Below are 21138 nucleotides of genomic sequence, written 5' to 3' on the forward strand. Positions count from 1 at the left end.
CACCATATAACATATTTCAGCAATCACAAATAACACAACAAAGTACATAAAGGATAAACCACATGAATATAATATGTACTTCTTTTTCAGATATCGGGCACAGGACAGGTAAATCTTTCGGCGCCTGCCCTGTGAAGGTGGATTTTCTCGGGGCATTCCCGTTTCCGCCCCCACAGCCAAATTTCAGACATTGGATCTTTAGATCTCAGCCAAGGCAACATTATTGCCCTGCCCTGAAACGGGTCGTCTCGCGTTCGCGTTCATATTTACTTTGACTTTTTGAGTTCTGGCCTGGCTGGTCTCTCCCGTGCTGCCTTTGTCTCGCTCATCAGTATTATCACAAACCTCACTCATTCACTTTAAAAGAGTCCAAATAAAATAAAGGCAAAAACCTCATGCAAATTTCAACATTTTTTCACGTGAGGAGACGAAGAGGAACCACAAGGTTCCTGACCACTCCAGTTGGAGAGATAATTCTTCAGATTTCTCTCTCTCTAAACTAAACTCCTGCCACGTTCGTTTGCTTTTGTTTTTCAAAGGAAGAAGCACGGCCAGGTAGTTAGGATTGTGGATTTGAATCCAGTCAGACATGTTCCCCATGGTTAATCTCACTAATTATTAGTAAAAAGAGTAGCCCAAGACTTGACGGTGGGTGATAATAACTAGCTGTCTTCTCTCTACTCTCTCACTGCTAAATTAGGAAAGACTAACGTAGATAGCCCTCAGGCATCTTTCGCGAACTTCAAAATAAACAAGCAAATATTTTTGACTTACTAACTAAATTTTTGAAAACGAAAAAAATGTGTATCTTAGCGTGTACAAGAACTCTCTGTGTAGGGAGGACACGGTTGTTTGTATTAAAGCAATACAAAAGTCAATGTTAACAAACTCGTATTTTATTAAACAACAACTATTTTCTAAACAGTTCTACAAACAAGACTTTTTAGTCTCGAAATTACAAAAAAAAAACATCAAAAGACAAATAATTCACTGTACAGGGTGAAAAAAAACAACCTGATGAGACTGAAAACATTCTCATTCACTCAACATTTTCCATATATTTTACTCCATCTTCTTAAGAGGTGTAACGTTTTGCAAGAAAATAACACCAATTTACATACTAAAGAATTTCACGCTACCTGCTGACAACACTTATATTAGGTCCATCATTTAAATTTACAACTATTATATTTAATTATCTCAATAGATTTATGTATATTCGAACTAATAAAATTTTCAGGTTGTACCAAAATAACAGCTTCTTCCTACTGAAATATGTGTTTAGTTTCATTAGCATGTTACGCTAAATGTGAAATAATAATGTTATTATTTTTTAACATTTCTTAAGTGTTTATTCCGAATTTAAAATTTCGTACTTTGTTTACTGGATTTACAGTTAATTCATAAACTACATACGAAGAGACTCCTAGTATAGTCGCTTCATCTCTGTTGTATATGCCACTTTTTAGCTACACAGAGGGTCCCAAAGTTGAACACCGGTGAATAATGAAGAACAAAATCATAATATTCCTTCAATAGGCCTGGCACCTAATTAGTTTTAGCGGTAACCGTACTTTTATCATCATTTGATAGAGCAAATAGTTTTCACGATCTTTGACTACCTATTTTTTACTTATTCTATGGAAAAATAAATCATAATTCCAGTGTAAACGATGCTATTACCTCTTGAAGTCGGTCTTCTCTTAGAAATTTAGTGTTTCTTTAAAACAGTGGTTTCCAACCAGGGGTGCGAGATAACATTTGTTTTCGCCACCTTCATCTTTATTCTCAAATAAATAATTACTGTGAGGGGTGCGAGAACATATTAAAATCTTTTAGGGGTGTGGGGCATAAAAAAGGTTGGGAACCACTGCTTTAAAACGTTTAAATGCATGTTAAAACAGGAATTACAAGCCAATAATAGATGGATATCAGATCACTGTAACATGTAGAATATTCAGTGCTTTGTACACTATACAATTGAGGTTTTTATAGAACCAAGTCTTAGTCTGTACGAAGTGAAAGAGTAAGAAAACAATCAATACTTATAAAGGTCGTCAGAAGTTAGATATGAAGACTACCAGGTATAGTCGTTCTATCTCAGATGTATATGCCACATTTCAACCTACATAGCGTCCTAAAATCTAAAATCCGCGAAAAGCTAAATATGAAGATTTATTATTTTCGTTCACCATCATCTTTTTATCATCACTTCATAGAGGAAAACAAACTTCATGATATTTGACTACCTATTTTATTATTATTCTAAGTGAAAGTTAAAAAGCTTTAGAATACACTTTATTACTAGATCGTAAAATATATTCTGAAGCTTTATAACCTAGTAAGTCACGTACATCATCTTGTAAAAAACAATTAAATGAACAACTACAAGGTTTTTGTTTTGTTTTTTAATTTCCCGCAAAGCTACACAAGAGTTATCTGCCCTAGCCGTCCTTTATTCAAAAGTGTAAAACTCGAGGGAAGGCAGCTAGTCATCACCACCTACCGCCAACTCTTCAGCTACTCTTTTACCTACAAATAGTGGGATTGACCACACATTATACCGCCTCCACGGCTGAAAGGGCGAGCGTGTTTGGTGTGACAGGGATTCGAATCTTCGACCTACAGATTGCGCGAGTCGAGCGCCATAACCACCTAGCTAGGCCAGGGCTAAAAAGGATACGGAAAGAATATTGCCAAATAAAAAACTATGTAGGGTTGGCTACAGAAATTAAAAAAAAAAACTAACCGTACAAGGTAATGATGGAAGTGACTAATGGCCACCTAGCAGACTAAACCATCTCAGCTTTAATGGAGTATGAAATCCTTATATTACTGAGCCCCTCTCAATAACAAAACAAATAGAATCAAAATTTCCAATACGTTATTGTAAAACAGTCATAAATTAGTATTACAACGTTAACTAAAGAAACGACATAATGATGAAAGCTAAAATTCAAACACCAAGCTTTCAATATACAAAGCGGAGAAGCCAGTAATATAGATACGTTATTGTCTGTGTAAAATCAAGACAGCTTAGTCTGTCATGTGGTCATAAGCTCATAAAGTACACTTCCTATTTAGTTTGGTTATTTTTTTTCAAGTTGATTAGCCAGCCCCTACAGAGCTTCTTACTTAGCGATATGTTTTCCTTTATATTTATCAGTATTTAATCCAAAATGATAAAAGTTTCATAATCAATCATTCGGGGCTTAGATATTTATGAATTTTGCGGATAAATGAATAGCGACTTTTAGAGTAGTAGTAAAGTTCTTTATATTGATTAATCATTATTTTGTATTTGTTTATTTGAAGTTAAGCACAAAATTACACAATGGGCTGACTGCGCTCTGCTCACCAGGGGGATCGAAACCATGTTTCTAGCGTTATAAATCCGCAGACATACCACTTTGTCACTGGGGGATGGGCAAATATTTTGAAAAAGTAAAAATAATAATTGTGAACATTGAATTATTTTTTCTAATGAGATAACGTCAAACCTTCAGGTTTTAAAACTAAAATAAGATTTAGTGTATACCATATTTTGTAACCTGTTAATTTCGTGTTTACTGCCATTTCGATTATGAATGAGGTCGATATACACCAGTGGAAAGGTAGTAATTTTCGTGATTCCTCACGGTCAGTGGAACAAATTTAAATTTAGTACTTTAACTGAGTTAATGAGAGGGTTAATAAAGCGTAGTGAAGATGGCCAGATAGTTAAAGCACTCGACTCATAATCCGAGGGTCGCGGATTCGAATCTCCTTCACACCAAAAATGCTCGAACTTTCAGCTGTGGGGGCGTTATAATGTGACGGGCAATGGCATTATTCGTTGGTAAAAGAGTAGACCAAGAGTTGGCGGTGGGTGATGATGACTAGCTGCCTTCCCTCTGGCCATATACTGCTAAATTAAGGACGGCTAGCGCAGGTAGCCCTCCTATAGCTTTGCGCGAAATTCAAATAAACAAATCATAGTGAAGATGTTTATTCCAAAAATTACTATATATTTCATTTAGACGTGTAAAAGATTGTAGCGGCCCTTTATCTTATAATATTATTGACTTACATTGTACAGTGTGTTCATAACAACATTACTTCACGATAAACTTAAACGTCTTTAACCCAAAAACGCAATGTTGTCAGTGATGTATAAATATATAGATAACAAAAATTACATATATATATATATATGGAGAGGTAACAGGGCAAAAATAAAATAAAAATATAAAGAATTATATCAACTGTTAGAGGCCTACTAACTGCATAATTTTGAAAGGAAAATATCTTTGGCAATAATACCTAAAATCGTTGGTAATTTGTTTGTTTTTTGAATTTTGCGCAAAGCTACACAAGGACTATCTGCGCTAGCCGTCCCTAATTTAGTAGTGTAAGACTAGAGGGAAGGCAGCTAGTCATCACCACCCACCGCCAACTCTTGGGCTACTCTTTTACCAACGAATAATTGGATTGACCGTCACATTATAAAGCCCCCAGGGCTGAAAGGACGAGCATTTACTCTTGTAAATTCAAAGACTTACCTCTGTCCCACGGGGAGACATAATTCCACTTTGTTTACTATAACTGTAAAGACATTTTAAACACTAAATGTAATATAGTTTTAGTATTTTATTCCTAAACAACGGTTGTACAATATTACACAGAATGTAAAGCAGACAGTTGAATTTGTATACCTGTATATAAAAAAAATGTTACAAGCATATAAATTATTCAAACTTATTTCTCATTAACACGTTGAAAAATAATTTCATGCGGATCAGTAAATTAGCACAGTTTATATATATTAATATACGAATAAATAAATTATTTACTTATGTTTAATCTTACATTAAACTTATGTATCCACACAATCTTTCAAGAACATGTCTGGTATCATCATAAATTTTAATCAGTACTATTATATTTATTTGAGCTTTCAATTATTCAGGAATAACATCATTGCTAAAGTAATTTGTTAAACTTGGATGTTATTTATGTTCATTATACAAATAGAGATGAACAGGTAAGCATAAGTCATGTTGTTGTTTCACACCCATTGTCGTCTTTTGTTATGTTTCATACAATGCTCTCCCATGACTGAGCAGCTATGTAGCTGTTCATACTGATGGACCGACGATCAATAGAACTACATTACCCTACTCGTTAAAAACTACCTTCACAAGCTTTGTAGTTGACGTTTCACTTTCAGGGTCCACAGTTTCAGTACATAGACAACCTGAAAATATCGACAAACGATACTTCTAAGGTTCATTCAGTTCTTTCCTTCCAACCTGGTAAAAATAAAATACTTTATATCATCAGTAATCCATGGCTAAAGTATATTTATGTCATAGAGTATGTAGGTGATTAGTTTCATGTCTTTGAAGAAAACGTATGAAGTGTCCATCATTAAAATATTGAGGTAAAATTTATCATTAATTAATAATGAGCCATTTATTTATTTCTTCCAACAGGCACATAAAATATTTATATATATATATATAGAGTGGTGAAACAGTAAAACGACACGAGTATTTTATCGTGAAGCCGTGATAGGTTTATATCGATACGATTTACGTGTCTTTACGAAATTTGGCAAGCTTTCAATAAACATTACAAATCGTTTGTATAGAAAAAAATCAGAATTTATAATAAAGTATTTTTGTTAGAAAATAATGATTCAATATAGAAAGATGAGTACTACATGTTGTCTTCTTTCTTTTATCAAAAATATTTCATGCAAAGTATCATAACAAATTAACAATATGAAAACATAGATATTAACTTATTTTACTTCTCTTGCCAGCTGCCACTTAGTTTATCAAAGCTGAGAATTTGAAAAGAGCACTATACATTGTGAAATAATTACTTAAAACAATGTTATTAACATAGATAATAAATTATAGACAAAATTGTTGGTGAGCCTTTTGCATCTAGGTATGTATCGTATCAAGGTATCAATATCTGGATACGTGTCATATCAACTACTTTAATGAGATACGCAACCCTAATACGTATTTGAAAGAAGACAAAAACATAATTCATATGTAACCATCTATGGAAGTAACTATGATGGCTTTGTTTGTTTTAAATTTCGTGCAAAACTACACGAGGGCTATCTGCGCCAGCCGTCCCTAAATTAGCAGTGTAAGATCAGAGGGAAGGCAGCTAGTCATCGTCACCCACTGCCAACTCTTGGGTTACTTTTTACCAACGGATAGTGGGATTGACTGTAACATTATAACGCCCCCACGGCTGAAAGGACAACGTGTTTGGCGTGACGGGCATTCAAAATCGCTACCCTCAGATTACGAGTCGAGTGTCTTAACCACCTGACCAGGCCGGACTGTAATTGTAATGAAGAATATGTACAGCTGCAGAAAGTTATTTTTGATTTGTTCTTTAACTTTAAAGATAATATTTTTATTTACATATTGCCATTACAGTCCTCTGTACATCACCCGTTCCTGGGTAAAAAACAACAACACCGTTTAATTTTATTTCTTTGTCATAAAAATTACTTTAGCACCGTGTATCTGAAATAAAACTCTTCGTCTATTAAATTTTAATATATGTATACTGATGACTTTAATGGTTATTTAAAATAATTGATTTTGAGATTTAGCCAATGTAATGAGCTGAAAGGTCTGATTCACTAAGAAGCAATAAGTTCGTTACTTACTAATACATACTTACAAACATATAAGTCGAAGTTTAAGTTAATTTTGTGCACGTGTTTTTTCAGCAACCCTTTTCGTGCAATCATTCGTTTCAATACAATAAATAACGTAAAGAATGGTGTATGTGTGAAATCTTTAACAGGGAAGACAGACAAACGTAACCTGACAACAAGGTGAAACTCTTATAAGGTTTTCTTAATCGAAGCTTAGTGTTGGTAAAAGAATAAAGGCGATTACTTTAAGCGCTCGTCATTCGTCGAACAATAATTAAATTCAGAGTATCTCTGAAACTTCGCCAATACTCGAAGTATAGATTTAAGTAATAGATAACTTAATAAACACATTAGGTTAAACAATTTTTGTTTTTTTAATTTTGCGCAAAGCTGCTCGAGGGGTATCTGCACTAGCCGTCCCTAATTTATCAGTGTAAGATTAGAGGGAAGGCAGCTAGAAATCACCACCCACTGCCAATTCTTGGGCTACTCTCTTATCAACGAATAGTGGGATTGACCGTAACACTATAACGCTCCCACGGCTGAAAGGGCGAGAATGTTTGGTGCGATGGAGATTCGAACCTGCGACCATCATATTACTAGTCGAGTGCCTGACCAGGTGAAGGAAGCTCATAATATTACTCGCTTTAGGAAAGTAAGTAATCAGCAGTTTACATCGATTAATATGAACTCGGCATTATACAGATTTACTTGGGTACTTGCAAGAAACATCCACAGAAGAACCATCCAGTTCTTAAAATCAGTGAGAAATCCTACATAGTGCTTACATGATACTTATTTATTGCTTATCCTGTAACTGTTGATATTCTAAATTTGTTCTTGAATGAATTGTACCACATCGTGTTGACTCCATTTTCGATAATTTAGAGTTTTTTTTCTCTATATGTCGTCATGTAGAACATTTCTCACACTTAAAGACTGAATTTTGCTCAAGTTGCTTTAATTTTATTTCGTAAAACAAGAAATTCTACCAAAACAAGAGAATCGATCCAATTACTAATGGTGCTATTCGTGATGTATAAACGAAGTGATACAAAAACATTACTTGTTTTATTACAACTGGCACATATGCAAGGTAACTCACATTTCCAAATTATGATTTACTTTGTTCATGCCAGCCATTCGGTAATTACAGTTTCATGTTGTTTTATTACACACGTCGTTAGATTTATCTTAGGGATATGTCATAATAGAGACTGAGGTATCTTAGCTTCGCAAAACATAACACACATAAAGACTGATAAAACTAACAGAATCATAAAACTTATTGCCCCCCAGTGGCTCAACGGTATGTCTACGGACTTATAACGCTAAATTCCAGGTTTCGATACTCGTGGCGGGCAGAGCACAGATAGCCCATTGTGTAGCTCTGTGCTTAATTTAAAACAACAACAAAATAAAACTTATTTCATATCATAAAATGAAAAATCACTATAATGATGATATTCTATAAATTAGAACACTTCCAAGGAATTGATTGTTTGTTTGAAGTTAGACACAAAGCTACATAATTATTTGTTTTTTGAATTTCGCGCAAAGCTACACGAGGACTATCTGTTCTAACTGTCCCTAATTTAGCAGTGTAAGACTAGAGGAAAGGCAGCTAGTCACCACCACTCACCGCAACCTCTTGGGCTACTTTTTTACCAACGAATAGTGGGATTGATCGTAACATTATAATGCCCCCACGGTTGAAAGAGCAAGCGTGCTTGGTGTGACGGGAATTCGAACCCATGATCATCAGATTACAACTGGAACGCCGTAACCACCTGGCCATGCCGGGCTAGCTGTATAATAAGCTAGTCGTACTCTTCCCACCACTGGTATCGAAACCAGGTTTTTAGCGTTATAAGTCCGCAGGCATACCGCTGTGCCACTGGGGATTTCAAGTAACTGGTCCAAATTTATAAAGCCTAACATGTAACCGAATTAACGAGTATATCCAAAGACAAAAATATGTTATGCTGAATTAATAAAATAACACATCATTTAAATAAATGACCAAATTATAATATTTTATACATTACATTTTTTGTAAAAAAAAACAAAACTTTAATAAACATGAGATAAAAATTAGATTTTCCTCCATAAAATACTAAAGTTGAAAGCAAAAATAACATACTTAAAATGTATCTATACTTATTATACTTATAGGTCTTGAAATTCAATTTTTGACAGTTTTATCATTCATACTACAAACAGTACATTGTAATTTTAAAGATACTTTTGCTAAGAAATTTAAAACTATTTCCGTTATTTTCTTCTATTCAATCATCGAAACATCAAATAATAAAATATATACAAATTAAACCACATTAAAACGTTTAATAATCACTCCTAACTTAGGCCTGGCATGGCCTAGCGCGTTAAGGCGTGCGCTTCGTAATCTGAGGGTCGCGGGTTTGCGCCCGACTCGCGCCAAACATGCTCGCCCTCCCAGCCGTGGGGGCGTATAATGTGACGGTCAATCCCACTTTTCGTTGGTAAAAGAGTAGCCCAAGAGTTGGCGGTGGGTGGTGATAACTAGCTGCCTTTCCTCTAGTCTTACACTGCTAAATTAGGGACGGCTAGCACAGATAGCCCTCAAGTATCTTTGTGCGAAATTCCAAAATAAACACTTTTAATTTTGCCCTTTTCAGTGGATGAACATTTTATATAAAAGATAAAATTCGGGATTCGATTTCAATGACAGGTACGGTCCAGTTAAACCATCTGTACAGATTTGTTATTAACAACAACTTATCAAAAGATATTCATTTGAAAGATTCTATTACTGAAAATTTTAATAGCTTACGATTAATCTACATAAATGCCTGAGTTTCAATAATTCTATGTATTTTTATTATAGCAAATAACTACCTTCGAAGTTTACTACTACACTATCATATTAATGTATACGATCAAAATATGAAATATTTATCTTCATTTCTATATCTGTTGACCATTTCTAATACTATTTTTTAGTTCATGAAAAGTATTATGTTTCGCTACATTTTCCACACACATTGATTGATGTGCTTGTTTTTCTAATAAAGTAACTTTGTTGTTTCGGTGTAAATAAATACTTTGTTCTTCTGTTTTCGTTCGAATCACTTAATGTGTAAACCACTATTACGATGCATTTTTTTTTTGTAAAGTGTTAACGGCGAGTATCTTCGCGGGTACTTCTTTTTTTTTCTCATATGTGTTAATTATTTTTTATTTCTTGCGAGACTTCAAACTTCTGACACCCTCCACATCAGTTTTGTGTATAATAACAGAGAAAGCATCACAACTTTCTAACGAGTTAATTCGAGTCGTGTAAAATTTCTGTCTTGTTATTTGTACATGTTGTTGTCACTTCTACGTTTTTCATTTTTTGAAACAGCCTGTTCCAGTTTGTTTGAAGAGCAACTTGAAATTATTGACATACTTAATAGAATTAAAAATGTTGTTCTTCTCATTATAGCATACACACATCAAGGAGCCATTTTGTATTTTAACTTTTAGTTATAAATTATGTACTCTTTATTATAATAAAATGTTATATATAAACACGAATTACATTACTCTTTTAACAACAACAAAATTAGTATTTTATATATATCATACAAAAAGTATCCCACTTCATATTCGTAAGTAAATTTTCTTTTGGAAAGACGTATTTATCAATTTAAAATATTATTCACTGGTATAAATAAAGTGGATTTTTTATTATTTGGAATTCAAAGAACTAATTTTCTTTACTACCTAGAGGCTATTAATGTTATATATTAGAGTCACAAACTATATAAGTTTATTCACTACCTGGGAAAATTACTTTTCATTCTGAACCTCTTGCAATTTGGTCCTTTTAGGTATTTTATGAATTTCTGTAAAGTTTTCATTTGCTGACCCTTCAGACACCGTAATAAAATCGTTATGTTTTGATGTTACTGCTTCCACAAATTTGTCTTCATAGACTGGGGTTGGGTTAGTACTGGCGTGGTAAGCAGGTATCTGCTCCTCAAGGATTGGAAATGGACGAACTACGGGACTGGCGTTGGAAATACGTTGCTCCAAGACTGGCCTTTCATCGCCTTGCATAGCAGGATCCCATAAAAATACATAATAAAGAGAAAGTACAATAGCAGCTAGAGAAACAGAAAACACGTATGCCATGACAGTCATCAGTCGGACGATTTTTTTGTTTTTCTTCGTTTCATAGAGCTTAGCCCGTGTCTGTTCGTTGGCAAATTTAACGCCTGTCTTCTCTCCTCCCGGAGCGGACTGCTGTTCTTTGTTGTTCATCCTCCACGATTCGCCGTAGCTCTTGCTTCGGTAAGACGCCGTGTCTACCCAGTTGTGAATTGTGCTCAATCACTATAAATAGTATAATATGAATGGTTTTTAGGATTCCAATAATTTTGATCCTCAAAATGGAAGTGTTTACCTCTTGGTTATCATATAAAACAATTAAACATACTTTGAAGCTATGAGGTACGTGTTAAAACGTTTTTCGATGTATAAGAATTAAACAACACCTTGATATGATACGAAATACTCCCGCAAAACCTCTTCGAATAGTGCCTTTATCCAACATAGAAATGACGATGCTGCCATCTAGGGTTAACAGTCAATGATCAAAAATCTGCGCATATGCGAATACAGATCGGTCATTATATAATAATAAGTACCATAAGCTCAGATAACGGTATACAAAATTATTTTTTTAACAAACGATCCTTTTTTAATTTTTTCATCTTTCACTGTGTTTTTAAAAATAAAAAAACAAAGTCTTATTTTACTCTGTACAAAAGTATCTAATTACCAAGATTTAATATCAACAATTTTTACATCTAATATACAAGCAGGGATCTTTCTTTCACTTAAAAATGAATCGGGGCGTATATCATAGATAGAATTAACAAAATATGTCATAATTAACTAAAGACATATTTTAAAGGAACGCCAATGACGCAAGGTGTCAAAATAAAGAAAAAGTTATGTAAATTTTATGTGTTAAAGGCACTAAGAGTACTAATGTACTACCTAAGATACCAAATTTATTGAAAACTTAACTTTTTTGAACAAAAACGAATTATGGTAAACTTGAAAAAATCAGTTATTTTAAAACAGAACGAAAAGCAATAGGTTACCAACAAAGGCAAACAGGGACGTTAAGTGACAAATAGGAAATCAGCTTTTTATGCTATATCAATGTCAAAGAGTGCCTTTCGTTCAAGGTTCCCGGCTGTGGTGATTACTTAAAGCAAGAGCTTTGTGTTTTCTGGATTTAGCCAGGAATCATAAGATCATCACATATGTATAATCTTAAGATAAAATGGAAAATATAATATTTCAAGTTCACAATATATAAAGAATATTTTTTGCCTATAATGCAGTTGTAAAAATATAATTATTTAATTTTTTTTCTAAACACAAAGTTTTAAATCGCTAGACTAGCCTGTAATAAAGAAATAATTTAGCTGTATTAAAGTAAAATTCAACAGAATCTCAACGATAATTTTTGTTCACTAACAAGGTTTATAATGTTCTACAAGCTGAGTAGGATATGTGTATCTGTTCTCCACCAATTGTTAGAAAAGAAGATAATAAACGACATAGGATGCGGGTAGTCTTTGTTTAGTTCCTTAAAAAAATTACAACTTTTTATCACGTAGCCAAGAGAGTCAAAATACGCAAGTCACCTTCCACATACGTATATTTGGGACAGTGACTTCCAGTGACTATAACGTTGGATATAGCAACCAAATTAATAAATGAGAGCACATAAACCATTGTCTGCGTTTACAGGCAACATGTAAACCCTCTACCTAGGGTTTGAGACGAACTATTACAAATAAAATTAATCTAATATATCCAATATGTAATATTTATATTTAAGTAAAAAGGAAAGCTTTAAAGGAATATTTGTTTGTTTGTCGCAAAACTGTTACGGTTAACTGTCGTCTTCCATACTTCTAAACTGCTGAACAGAGAGAAGGCAACCGCCTGACAACATCTACTGCCATCACTTGGGCTACCTTTTTCTAATGCATAACGGAATTTACCACTATTTTACAACGCCCCATGGCTGAAATGGTGAGCATGTTTAGCGTCGGGCTTATATCCCAAACTATATATTGTAAGTCGAGCGCCATACCCTCAGTCGTGCTATGTCTTTAAGGAAATAACTTTCTTCTTGTTCTATCATGACCATAATCCCAATTAGTGTGAAGTCGTCCGAAACGACGGTAAGCCAAGACTTTTTACATCCAGATGGTTGTTAGTAGTTATAAAGGATGAGAGTGTTTGGTGACGGATATTCGAACTCGTGACCCCCAGATTGTAAGTTGAGCGCTCTAACCACCAGGCCATATTAGGCTCTCTTTTAAGAAGAAAGATTTTACTAATATTAGAAATTAACAACCTTATAATCCCAAAATTTTGTTCCTATTTAATTAGACAATCAGCATTTCGTTTTATAGCTTCTTCAGGGGCATTCTCTTAAACACAAACCATAATTGATTACACAAAGCTTCAAATGTGGTATTAACAGGAATGTCATATTTTATTTCTAGTTTTTGCCAAATGTTGATTCAGCAAAAAAATAACCAACATTTGGCAAAACTCCAAATGGTTTATTTATACCTTTTCTGAATAACTGGAGAGAGAGACCTTTAAGATATCTCTCGATAGTTCTGTATCGAAATAAAATTCAGTCTAAGAGTGACTTAAAACAAAGAGCTCTAAAACCTACATGAAATATTGCTAAGATCTCAAAAACATAGAAACACATTTAACACTTTTTTCTTCTCTAGGCGCACACGCTATTTACGTCACCAAGGGCTACTCCCAAGTCAATAAGTGATGTCAATCCGTTAGGCGACCACCCTGTTTGGATAGAAAAGAAATCATTGTCGCTATTTACAGTGTTTTTTCATGCTACGGTAATTCTTTTTAATGGGGACCACAAGTAACAACTTGGACGATTCAGCCAATACCGTGAATAGTAAATAAGGTATCTGGTAGCTAAGGGAAAAAAAATAAAATATTGTAGGTTCACTTATCACAAATAAAAAATAACTAAATAATACACTGACATCTCAATAACTGACTAACAAACTCAATCACAGAACAAGTCACTCTAACTGATACAGTAATGAAATACTGCCTTGGGTTCCCAAATTGGGAACTGCAAGAATGTGTCGAAGATGGGTCATAGAAAATGAACAGAACTGTATGAAAAAGGACAATTGGTATGTGAAGTTAGAAAGTGGAATCAACAAATTTTAAAATGTAATTGTTATACATGTTGCTTGTACTGATACCTGTAATATTTAATTGTTTCATCATTTAAAAAATAAAATTTAAGTATTGTAAGAAAAATATCTTTATAGTTCCCATTGATAATGCTAATTGCAATTTTGGTTTTAGTTATAAAATGTTTAATGCATTAATTATTATAAATAAAACAATAGCACGTAAACATTTAAATTTACCTAATTCAAATATACAATAGTTAATAATTTTATTCTTCAAAGTATTATAACTACATAATTATTAAGATTTTGTAAAAGTTCTAATAAATTACAATATTTCATTATTAATGTTGAAATACTGATACGCAAATTAACATTCAATGGATTTAATAAATAATAATAATTGTACCACCAAATTCTGTAAGAAACATAGGGCCACAAACACTTGCGGTTTCAGTAACAGACTGGTTTTTAAGTGAGTAGGTTGTTAGTCTACTGCACAATCACCAAATAGGAGGACCTTATCTCTGCCCACCGAGGGAAATCGAACCTCTGATTTTAGCGTTGTAAATCCGGAGACATACCGCTGGACTAGCGGGGGACAAAGAAGCACAAATAAAGGACTTTTTGCAGGAAGTTTCCGATACATATTTTCAGTTTTTAATGAGATGGTTTTAATAACTTGACACTATTTTCATGCGGATTAACACCATATTGCATATAAAGGATTGTGTGAAGTATGAAAATTAGTAGTTACGGTGGATTTAGTGATGTTGGAAAGATGTAAAACGTGTTTATTTAGATAACATGGTTGATTTTCTTTATATTTTTTAATTTATTATTTATAATTTGTATTGTAATTCCTTTTCATTTAATTTATTATAATTTTTTGTGAAGCACAATATAAGCCCACATTGTTTATACTGTTTTGTATATGTAGTTTTTTTTATTTGTATATCATTTTTGTACTGTTTTCTTGATTTAATAAATTCAAACTTGTGTGATATTAATTAACTCAGATAACTTGGACGGGCTTTTATAACTCCATGCTAGCATAATTTACCAACTGTGCTGCTAATAACTTGAATTAGTGATTTAATAGTGTAATATTACAGTGTGGGCTCAACTTTTTTGGTCACCTCCAACACCCAAGACACATTTTATATTCCACATTATAACCTGTACCCTAGGGATCTTTGTAATTTATGCAGCGTGTTTAATTTAATTTTGATTTTTGCTTTGATTTGTTTTATTAATTAAAGTGTTATTTATCATAGGTTTGGATTTGCTACGTTCTTCAGAGCCCTCCCTTTATATTTAATCTTGCTCAACTGTTTAAGTATTAATTTTCTTATACTATATTTAAAAAAATCGTTGTAATAAAACTCTCTAAATGAAACGAAACCAATACACACACACACACATATATATATATAAGACCCAGCATGACCAGCTGCTTAGGGCATTTGACTCGCAATTTGAGGATCGCGGGTTTGCTGTGGGGCGTTATAATGTAACAGTCAATCCCACTATTCCTAGTAAAAGAGAAGCCCGAGAACTAGCGGTGGATGATGATTACTCGCTGCTTTCTCTCTTGTCTTGCACTGCGAGATTAAGGATGGCTCGTGCATATAGTCTTCTTGTACTTTAGCGTGAATTACAAACAAATAAGCAACAAACACATATATAAATGTATAAAATATATTGTTAATAAATATATACGTGTTTTTACGATGTTAATCTAAGTACAGCTGGAGGAACAAAATTGAACTAAAGTTTCTGTGTTTAATTATTTCCAGCGACTCTTTTACACTCAGTTCATTGTAATCACTTACGAACAGCTAATTCGGGCTCATTTCATAGGATACAAATGTTCTGTTACACACGATAGAGTGTAATTTTTGTTTTGTATTGCATTTTTGAATGATTTTAAGAGTTACCTGACCGATATGGACACAGTTATATTCATATCTTTTTTTCCATAAATTCCATTTTTATTCAAGATTATTTTTCACTGAAGAAAAAAGGTTTCAAATTTTGTTAAAAGGTTTATGAACGATTTGATGGTCCGTCCACCGCGGTTCAAAATATTATGGAAATGGCATAGACAAATGCATCTGTCTTTCTGTGTAAACAGTTGGAGTACCGTGAGATCAAACCAATTCGTTTAATGAGATATCTTGTTAACAGCTTTATTAACGATTATCGGGTTGCATCCTTTATCTATGGCAGTGATTCTCAACCTTTTTTTACCCATGGACCCCTTTTCCCTTCTTTTTTTCTTGGTAGACCCCTTCATAACTATTGGTCATAAGAAGACAATATTCTATTTTTCACTAATATAAATTTTGAGGTTTTAATAATCAAAGAAATAGTATATAATTAAGCTTTATTTTTAACTGAAAACTAATTTAATGCAAATAAAGTATTCTACAACAATTATAATAATAATAATGATAAGAATGATAATTAGTAATAATAATAATAATAAAAATTATTGTGATAATAATTCTTCACCAATATCTTGAATTACAATATTATAATGTTTCTTCCATGGTCAAGCCCATGGAGATCAGAGCTCTTCAGGCAATTGAATTCACTGCAGCATTTATTTATGTACACTGGTTAAAATTTTTGATAAACCAGTTAAAGTTAAGTGTGTGATGAGAAAAAAAAAGAGATAGGCATATTTATTCAATGAGATCCCTGTGGTTGATGCTGCTCGGCGAGTTTCTTTATATCTGGTTCCATCGATGTTAATGATAGTCGAAGATCACCTCTTTTCACAATGTCAAGTCTATTGCGAGCTTTTGATTACAGTTGAGAAACACGACTAAATCCCGATTGAACAAGATAAGATGTTGGAAAAGCAATAGCGTAGAGCTGTGCTTTATCCCAGAGCAAAGGGTACTTTGTAGCAACATCATTTGTCTTCCATACATTGTACTTTCCATCTTTGAATTTTGCACGCATTATTTCATCACTTTGTAATTCGATGAGAGACTCTTGCAAAGATATGTATATCTCGGCAACATTAACTTCGAAAGGAATTGAAACCCAAGTCGGTATAACCATCATGAGTAGGTCACTAAACCGAGTTTGCATATCTTCATGCATATTTTCCATATATTCACCATATAATGCAAGATCTTCATCTTGCAAATCGCTGCTAACAGAGGCCAAACAAGGAAACTGTTCAAATGCACGACGCCTGATATTATTCTTATACAACTGTAGTTTCCTCAGAAAAGCAGCAATAGCACTTTTACTAGATATCAGATCAGAATCTTTTCCTTGGAGCTGTTTATTAAGTGAATTCAATTTTTCAAATATATTTGATAAGAAAAACACATCACGTTTATTTGCAAGCAGCTGTTCTCCAAGTTGTGTGTTAGCAAGAAAGGAAACAATAGAATCCCAAAGTGCAATGAAACGCTGAAGACAATTCCCCTTTAATAGCCATCTCACCTCTGTATGTAATACAAGCCGCTCAAACTCTTCTCCATTTTGCTTACATAATTCATGAAAAAGGCGATCTCGGAGAGAATTTGATTTAATATGGTTAACTACTTGTATTACGACAGTAAGGGCATCATGCAAACGTGCACTCATTTTCTTTGCAACTAAGTGTTGACGGTGTATCACGCAGTGAATACAAAATACTTCCGGGACAGCTTTTTTTAAATGTGCAATAAAACCTTTGTATCTGCCTGTCATAGATGGTGCACCATCAGTAGCACAAGCGATTATATTTTTGAGTGGAATATTGTTTTCCTGGAAATAAGTAACAACTTCATTAAAATTTGTTTCACCTTTTGTGTCTATCACAAGACTTCTAGCAAAAAGCATTTCCTCTTTGGGTCCTTCATCATTGTTAAATCTAACCTATGCTAATAAAATGGCCTCATTATCTCTTAAAGTGGATTCATCCAAGTTGAAGGGCAAACTGTTTCACTTGCAAATGGGCTATCAATTGTTTTTCTACATCCTCTGCCATTTCATCAATGCGTCGTGACACAGAAGAGTTGCTTAAAGGAATGGAATTAGTAATTTCACTTGCATTTTGTTTCATAACTGACGAAATTATAACAGACACTGCTGGTAGAATTACTGTTTCACCAACATTATGGGGTTTTCCTGCCTTTGCTATTATTTTGCTAATTTCATATGATGCCAGTAAACAATCACACATTTTACACACTTTGTTATTAAACAAACACTGTTTTTCTGGCTTGGAAGTCATCACGAGGTTTTTTAAAGTATTCTACTGCTCTATCTTTCTCTCCTGTGTGCTTCTTTTCTAGATGGATTTTTAGTTTACAAGGTTTCATACTATCATTTGAAAGTACATCCATACATATGAGGCACATTGGTTTCGTTTTATTATGTGGTGTTGGAATAAATCCGTAAGACAAATATTCAACGGAGTACTGTCGGCACTTCTTTTTACTTGGAGCAGCCATGGGATGTCTGCAAAAAATATATATATATATAAACGTACATACATATATATATATATATAATTAATATATATACAGCTGGTAATACAATTATTGCATTTCATAATATCTAACTATATATATTGCCATTCATTTTTAGAAATTTTTCGACAAATAAAACACATATTTAGAAACAGAGTGCATGGTAAATGTTCGAGGTAAAACTGGTAAATAGAAATGTTATAGTTAAAATAACTTGAATGATTAAAAAAAACTATACAAGTCATTCATTATTATCATTAGGGTCACCATTGACATTTTTAACTTCCTCAAAGCTGATAATTATATCAGATAACTGCCAAGATATGAATTGATATTTGAAATTTGTATCAAAACGGGAAAAATTTGCCATTTTTCTCTTCAGTCTTTTTATACTTTTATACTGGGAAATAAGTTTTTTCATTATTGAAATGCAGAAATTAAAAAAAATACGAAAGAATGTCTGTACTAGGAACTTTTAATATCTCTTACCTTTTCACGATGGAGTTCAACGTTAAACTGAAGTGAACTGCTTGGGTCAAGTCGACATTTTAATAGATTTTCCCCTAGAAGGGTTTGACAGATCGAAGTATTTCCGGAATAAATTCCCTGAGGAGATTAGTATGGGAGGGCGAAGGTCAGACAGACAATATAATAGGAAAAGAACCGACTGCCTGAGGCGCATATTTAAAACCAGCTCTTATTACTTATTTTTTCTTTTTTTATTGCTTTCAAGGCAATTTTCTGGACATTTTTCAAAATCTAGAAAATACATCCAAATTCGTTTGAATGTCTACTTCAGCTTTTTTCATGTCCAACCAAAATTACAGCAGAAATTGAATTTTTAATAATAAAAACCATTCTGAGTCGGTTTTCTTCATGGACCACCAAAATATCATTGTGGACCCCAAGTTATGTTTTGCAACAGGGTCCATGTTAGATCTATGGCCACATGTCTCAGATAGTTGATTTCTTTCGAAAGTTCAACATCGTTAGACGAGGTATGTAAAACTCTAAGTTAGAATAGCGTACATACCAACTTTTTGAGAAAAATCGCGACATGACTCTTTAAGCAGGGACGTGATTGCAAAGTTTTGCAAAAATATTACATTTTTAGGGAAAATCAGAGTTTTTAGTTATTAAAACATGTTAAAAGTCAACTGGTTATTTTAATCATTTTCAGTTATAAATTAACTGTTATATTGTGAATTGTTTAATATTTTTAAGTTAATATCATTGCGTCTCCAAACTACCAACGTATCAACCAAATTATTGACATTATGAATGGATAATCTTTTCCAAATAATCCATGAAAATGCCATTAAGTAGTTAGCAGACAAAGAATTTCTCTTTGGCAACCTTTGTATTTTAAAATATAATTCACTTAACTGATAAAAATAATAACAATTTTTATTAGTTTTATGATATCATTAATTTCAAATAGAGCATTGTTATTCTGAAATAACCTATATTTAAGACACCTAACGGTGTTATTTACAGGGACTAGAGTGGATAAAGATACATTAGCTAGAGAAATCATAATGTTACAACGGGATAGTTTTATTAAATGTGTTGAATCTTTAACACAATGTTTATGTTCTGAGGACAAGATGCATTACATTTATTAATTAAATAATACAAGATACACAAGTAAACAAACACGATATTTGGTATTTTACACGATTCATAAACACTTATGTATAAAAATTTATGAACTATTTTTAAGTGCGTTCAAAACTTTATTTGAATTCTACGTGCTTATTTTATTATAATGGAGGTTGCGATGTATACTACTGCACCGATCATAAATGGGTAATATTATTATAACTAGGCAGTATTTCCGTATCTGAGTAATAAATAAAACAACTGCAATTTCCACAAAAATAATGTTTTAAATTTAACCAGTAAAAATTACAAACAAAAAGGAGTAAGTTTAAAATATCAAACAATAAAAAAACATACTTAAATATGTTTTCTTCAGCAAAACTCTCATGAGCATTGCAAAAGAAAAGCAAAGAACGTTTGTGATAACTGAATCTACGAAGAAATACTTCAATAAAATCTACTCTGTGATGTAATGCTGTAACGATAGCTCACTTTAAACTGAAATTTCGATAAAATCGTTATACTCGTGCATGGTGAACATTATTGAATGTCAAGGACGAGTACACTGTTGTAAAACTGTCAGACAACTCCAGAAAAGTTCGTAGGTCCAATAACTTTCCGCAGGAACTATATTTTTCTGATGTTTATAATTATCTAACTCTGAATATTACTATAGTGTCAATATTTTTAAGCCTTTTACCAAAGCAGATTTTATGTAACATGATCATTTAAACGTGATTAACTTGCGCCTAGTAATTGAGATATTTTAATTTAAATAATGACTTGACAATTTATACTTTTCTACAGATCTTTCTCAGGTCTTCAGAACAAGAAGAAAAAAAAAAAAACGTTGGAAGCGGCAGTTTCGCTATTACAATATTAAAACTAATCAAACTATGTTATAGGAGTGTCTATTTCATTTTCACGAATCCTGAAATTGTAAGTAATAGGTCAAAATAAAAATGATGTCATACGTTTGCATATCAATTGTTGTTTAGGCTTTTTTTTAAATATTACACTTTTTTATTGTGGCTGGAATATTAAGCATTACTTTGAAAGTAACCGATTTTTTAAAAAACAAAGGTAAGAAAGAGGCAAAGTCGAAAGGCCTAAGAAAAAAATAGAAGAAAGTTAAAAG

The 21138-nt window shown here is 32.9% G+C and overlaps 2 protein-coding genes across 2 annotated transcripts; both read right to left on the reverse strand.

The window, feature by feature from the left end:
* Positions 1-4611: 4611 nt before the first annotated feature.
* LOC143254490 (uncharacterized) lies at positions 4612-11231 on the reverse strand. The gene is made up of 2 exons (XM_076509663.1): positions 10481-11231; positions 4612-5291 (listed from the first exon to the last, which is right to left on the reverse strand). Exon 1 carries the CDS (start codon positions 10961-10963, stop codon positions 10490-10492), a length of 474 nt encoding a protein of 157 aa, XP_076365778.1. The 5' UTR covers positions 10964-11231; the 3' UTR covers positions 4612-5291; positions 10481-10489.
* A 5500-nt stretch (positions 11232-16731) lies between these two features.
* Positions 16732-17766, reverse strand: LOC143251558 (protein FAM200C-like). Its single transcript, XM_076502829.1, has one exon. It carries the CDS (start codon positions 17764-17766, stop codon positions 16732-16734), a length of 1035 nt encoding a protein of 344 aa, XP_076358944.1.
* Between the last annotated feature and the right edge of the window lie 3372 nt (positions 17767-21138).

Source organism: Tachypleus tridentatus, chromosome 6, assembly GCF_004210375.1.
Source record: "Tachypleus tridentatus isolate NWPU-2018 chromosome 6, ASM421037v1, whole genome shotgun sequence".
NCBI classification, from domain to species: domain Eukaryota; kingdom Metazoa; phylum Arthropoda; class Merostomata; order Xiphosura; family Limulidae; genus Tachypleus; species Tachypleus tridentatus.

What these genes read in the sequence shown, in the direction of transcription:
- LOC143254490 (XM_076509663.1), bottom strand. Translation starts at nt 10,963, where the DNA reads ATGAACAACAAAGAACAGCAGTCCGCTCCGGGAGGAGAGAAGACAGGC.
- LOC143251558 (XM_076502829.1), bottom strand. Translation starts at nt 17,766, where the DNA reads ATGCTTTTTGCTAGAAGTCTTGTGATAGACACAAAAGGTGAAACAAAT.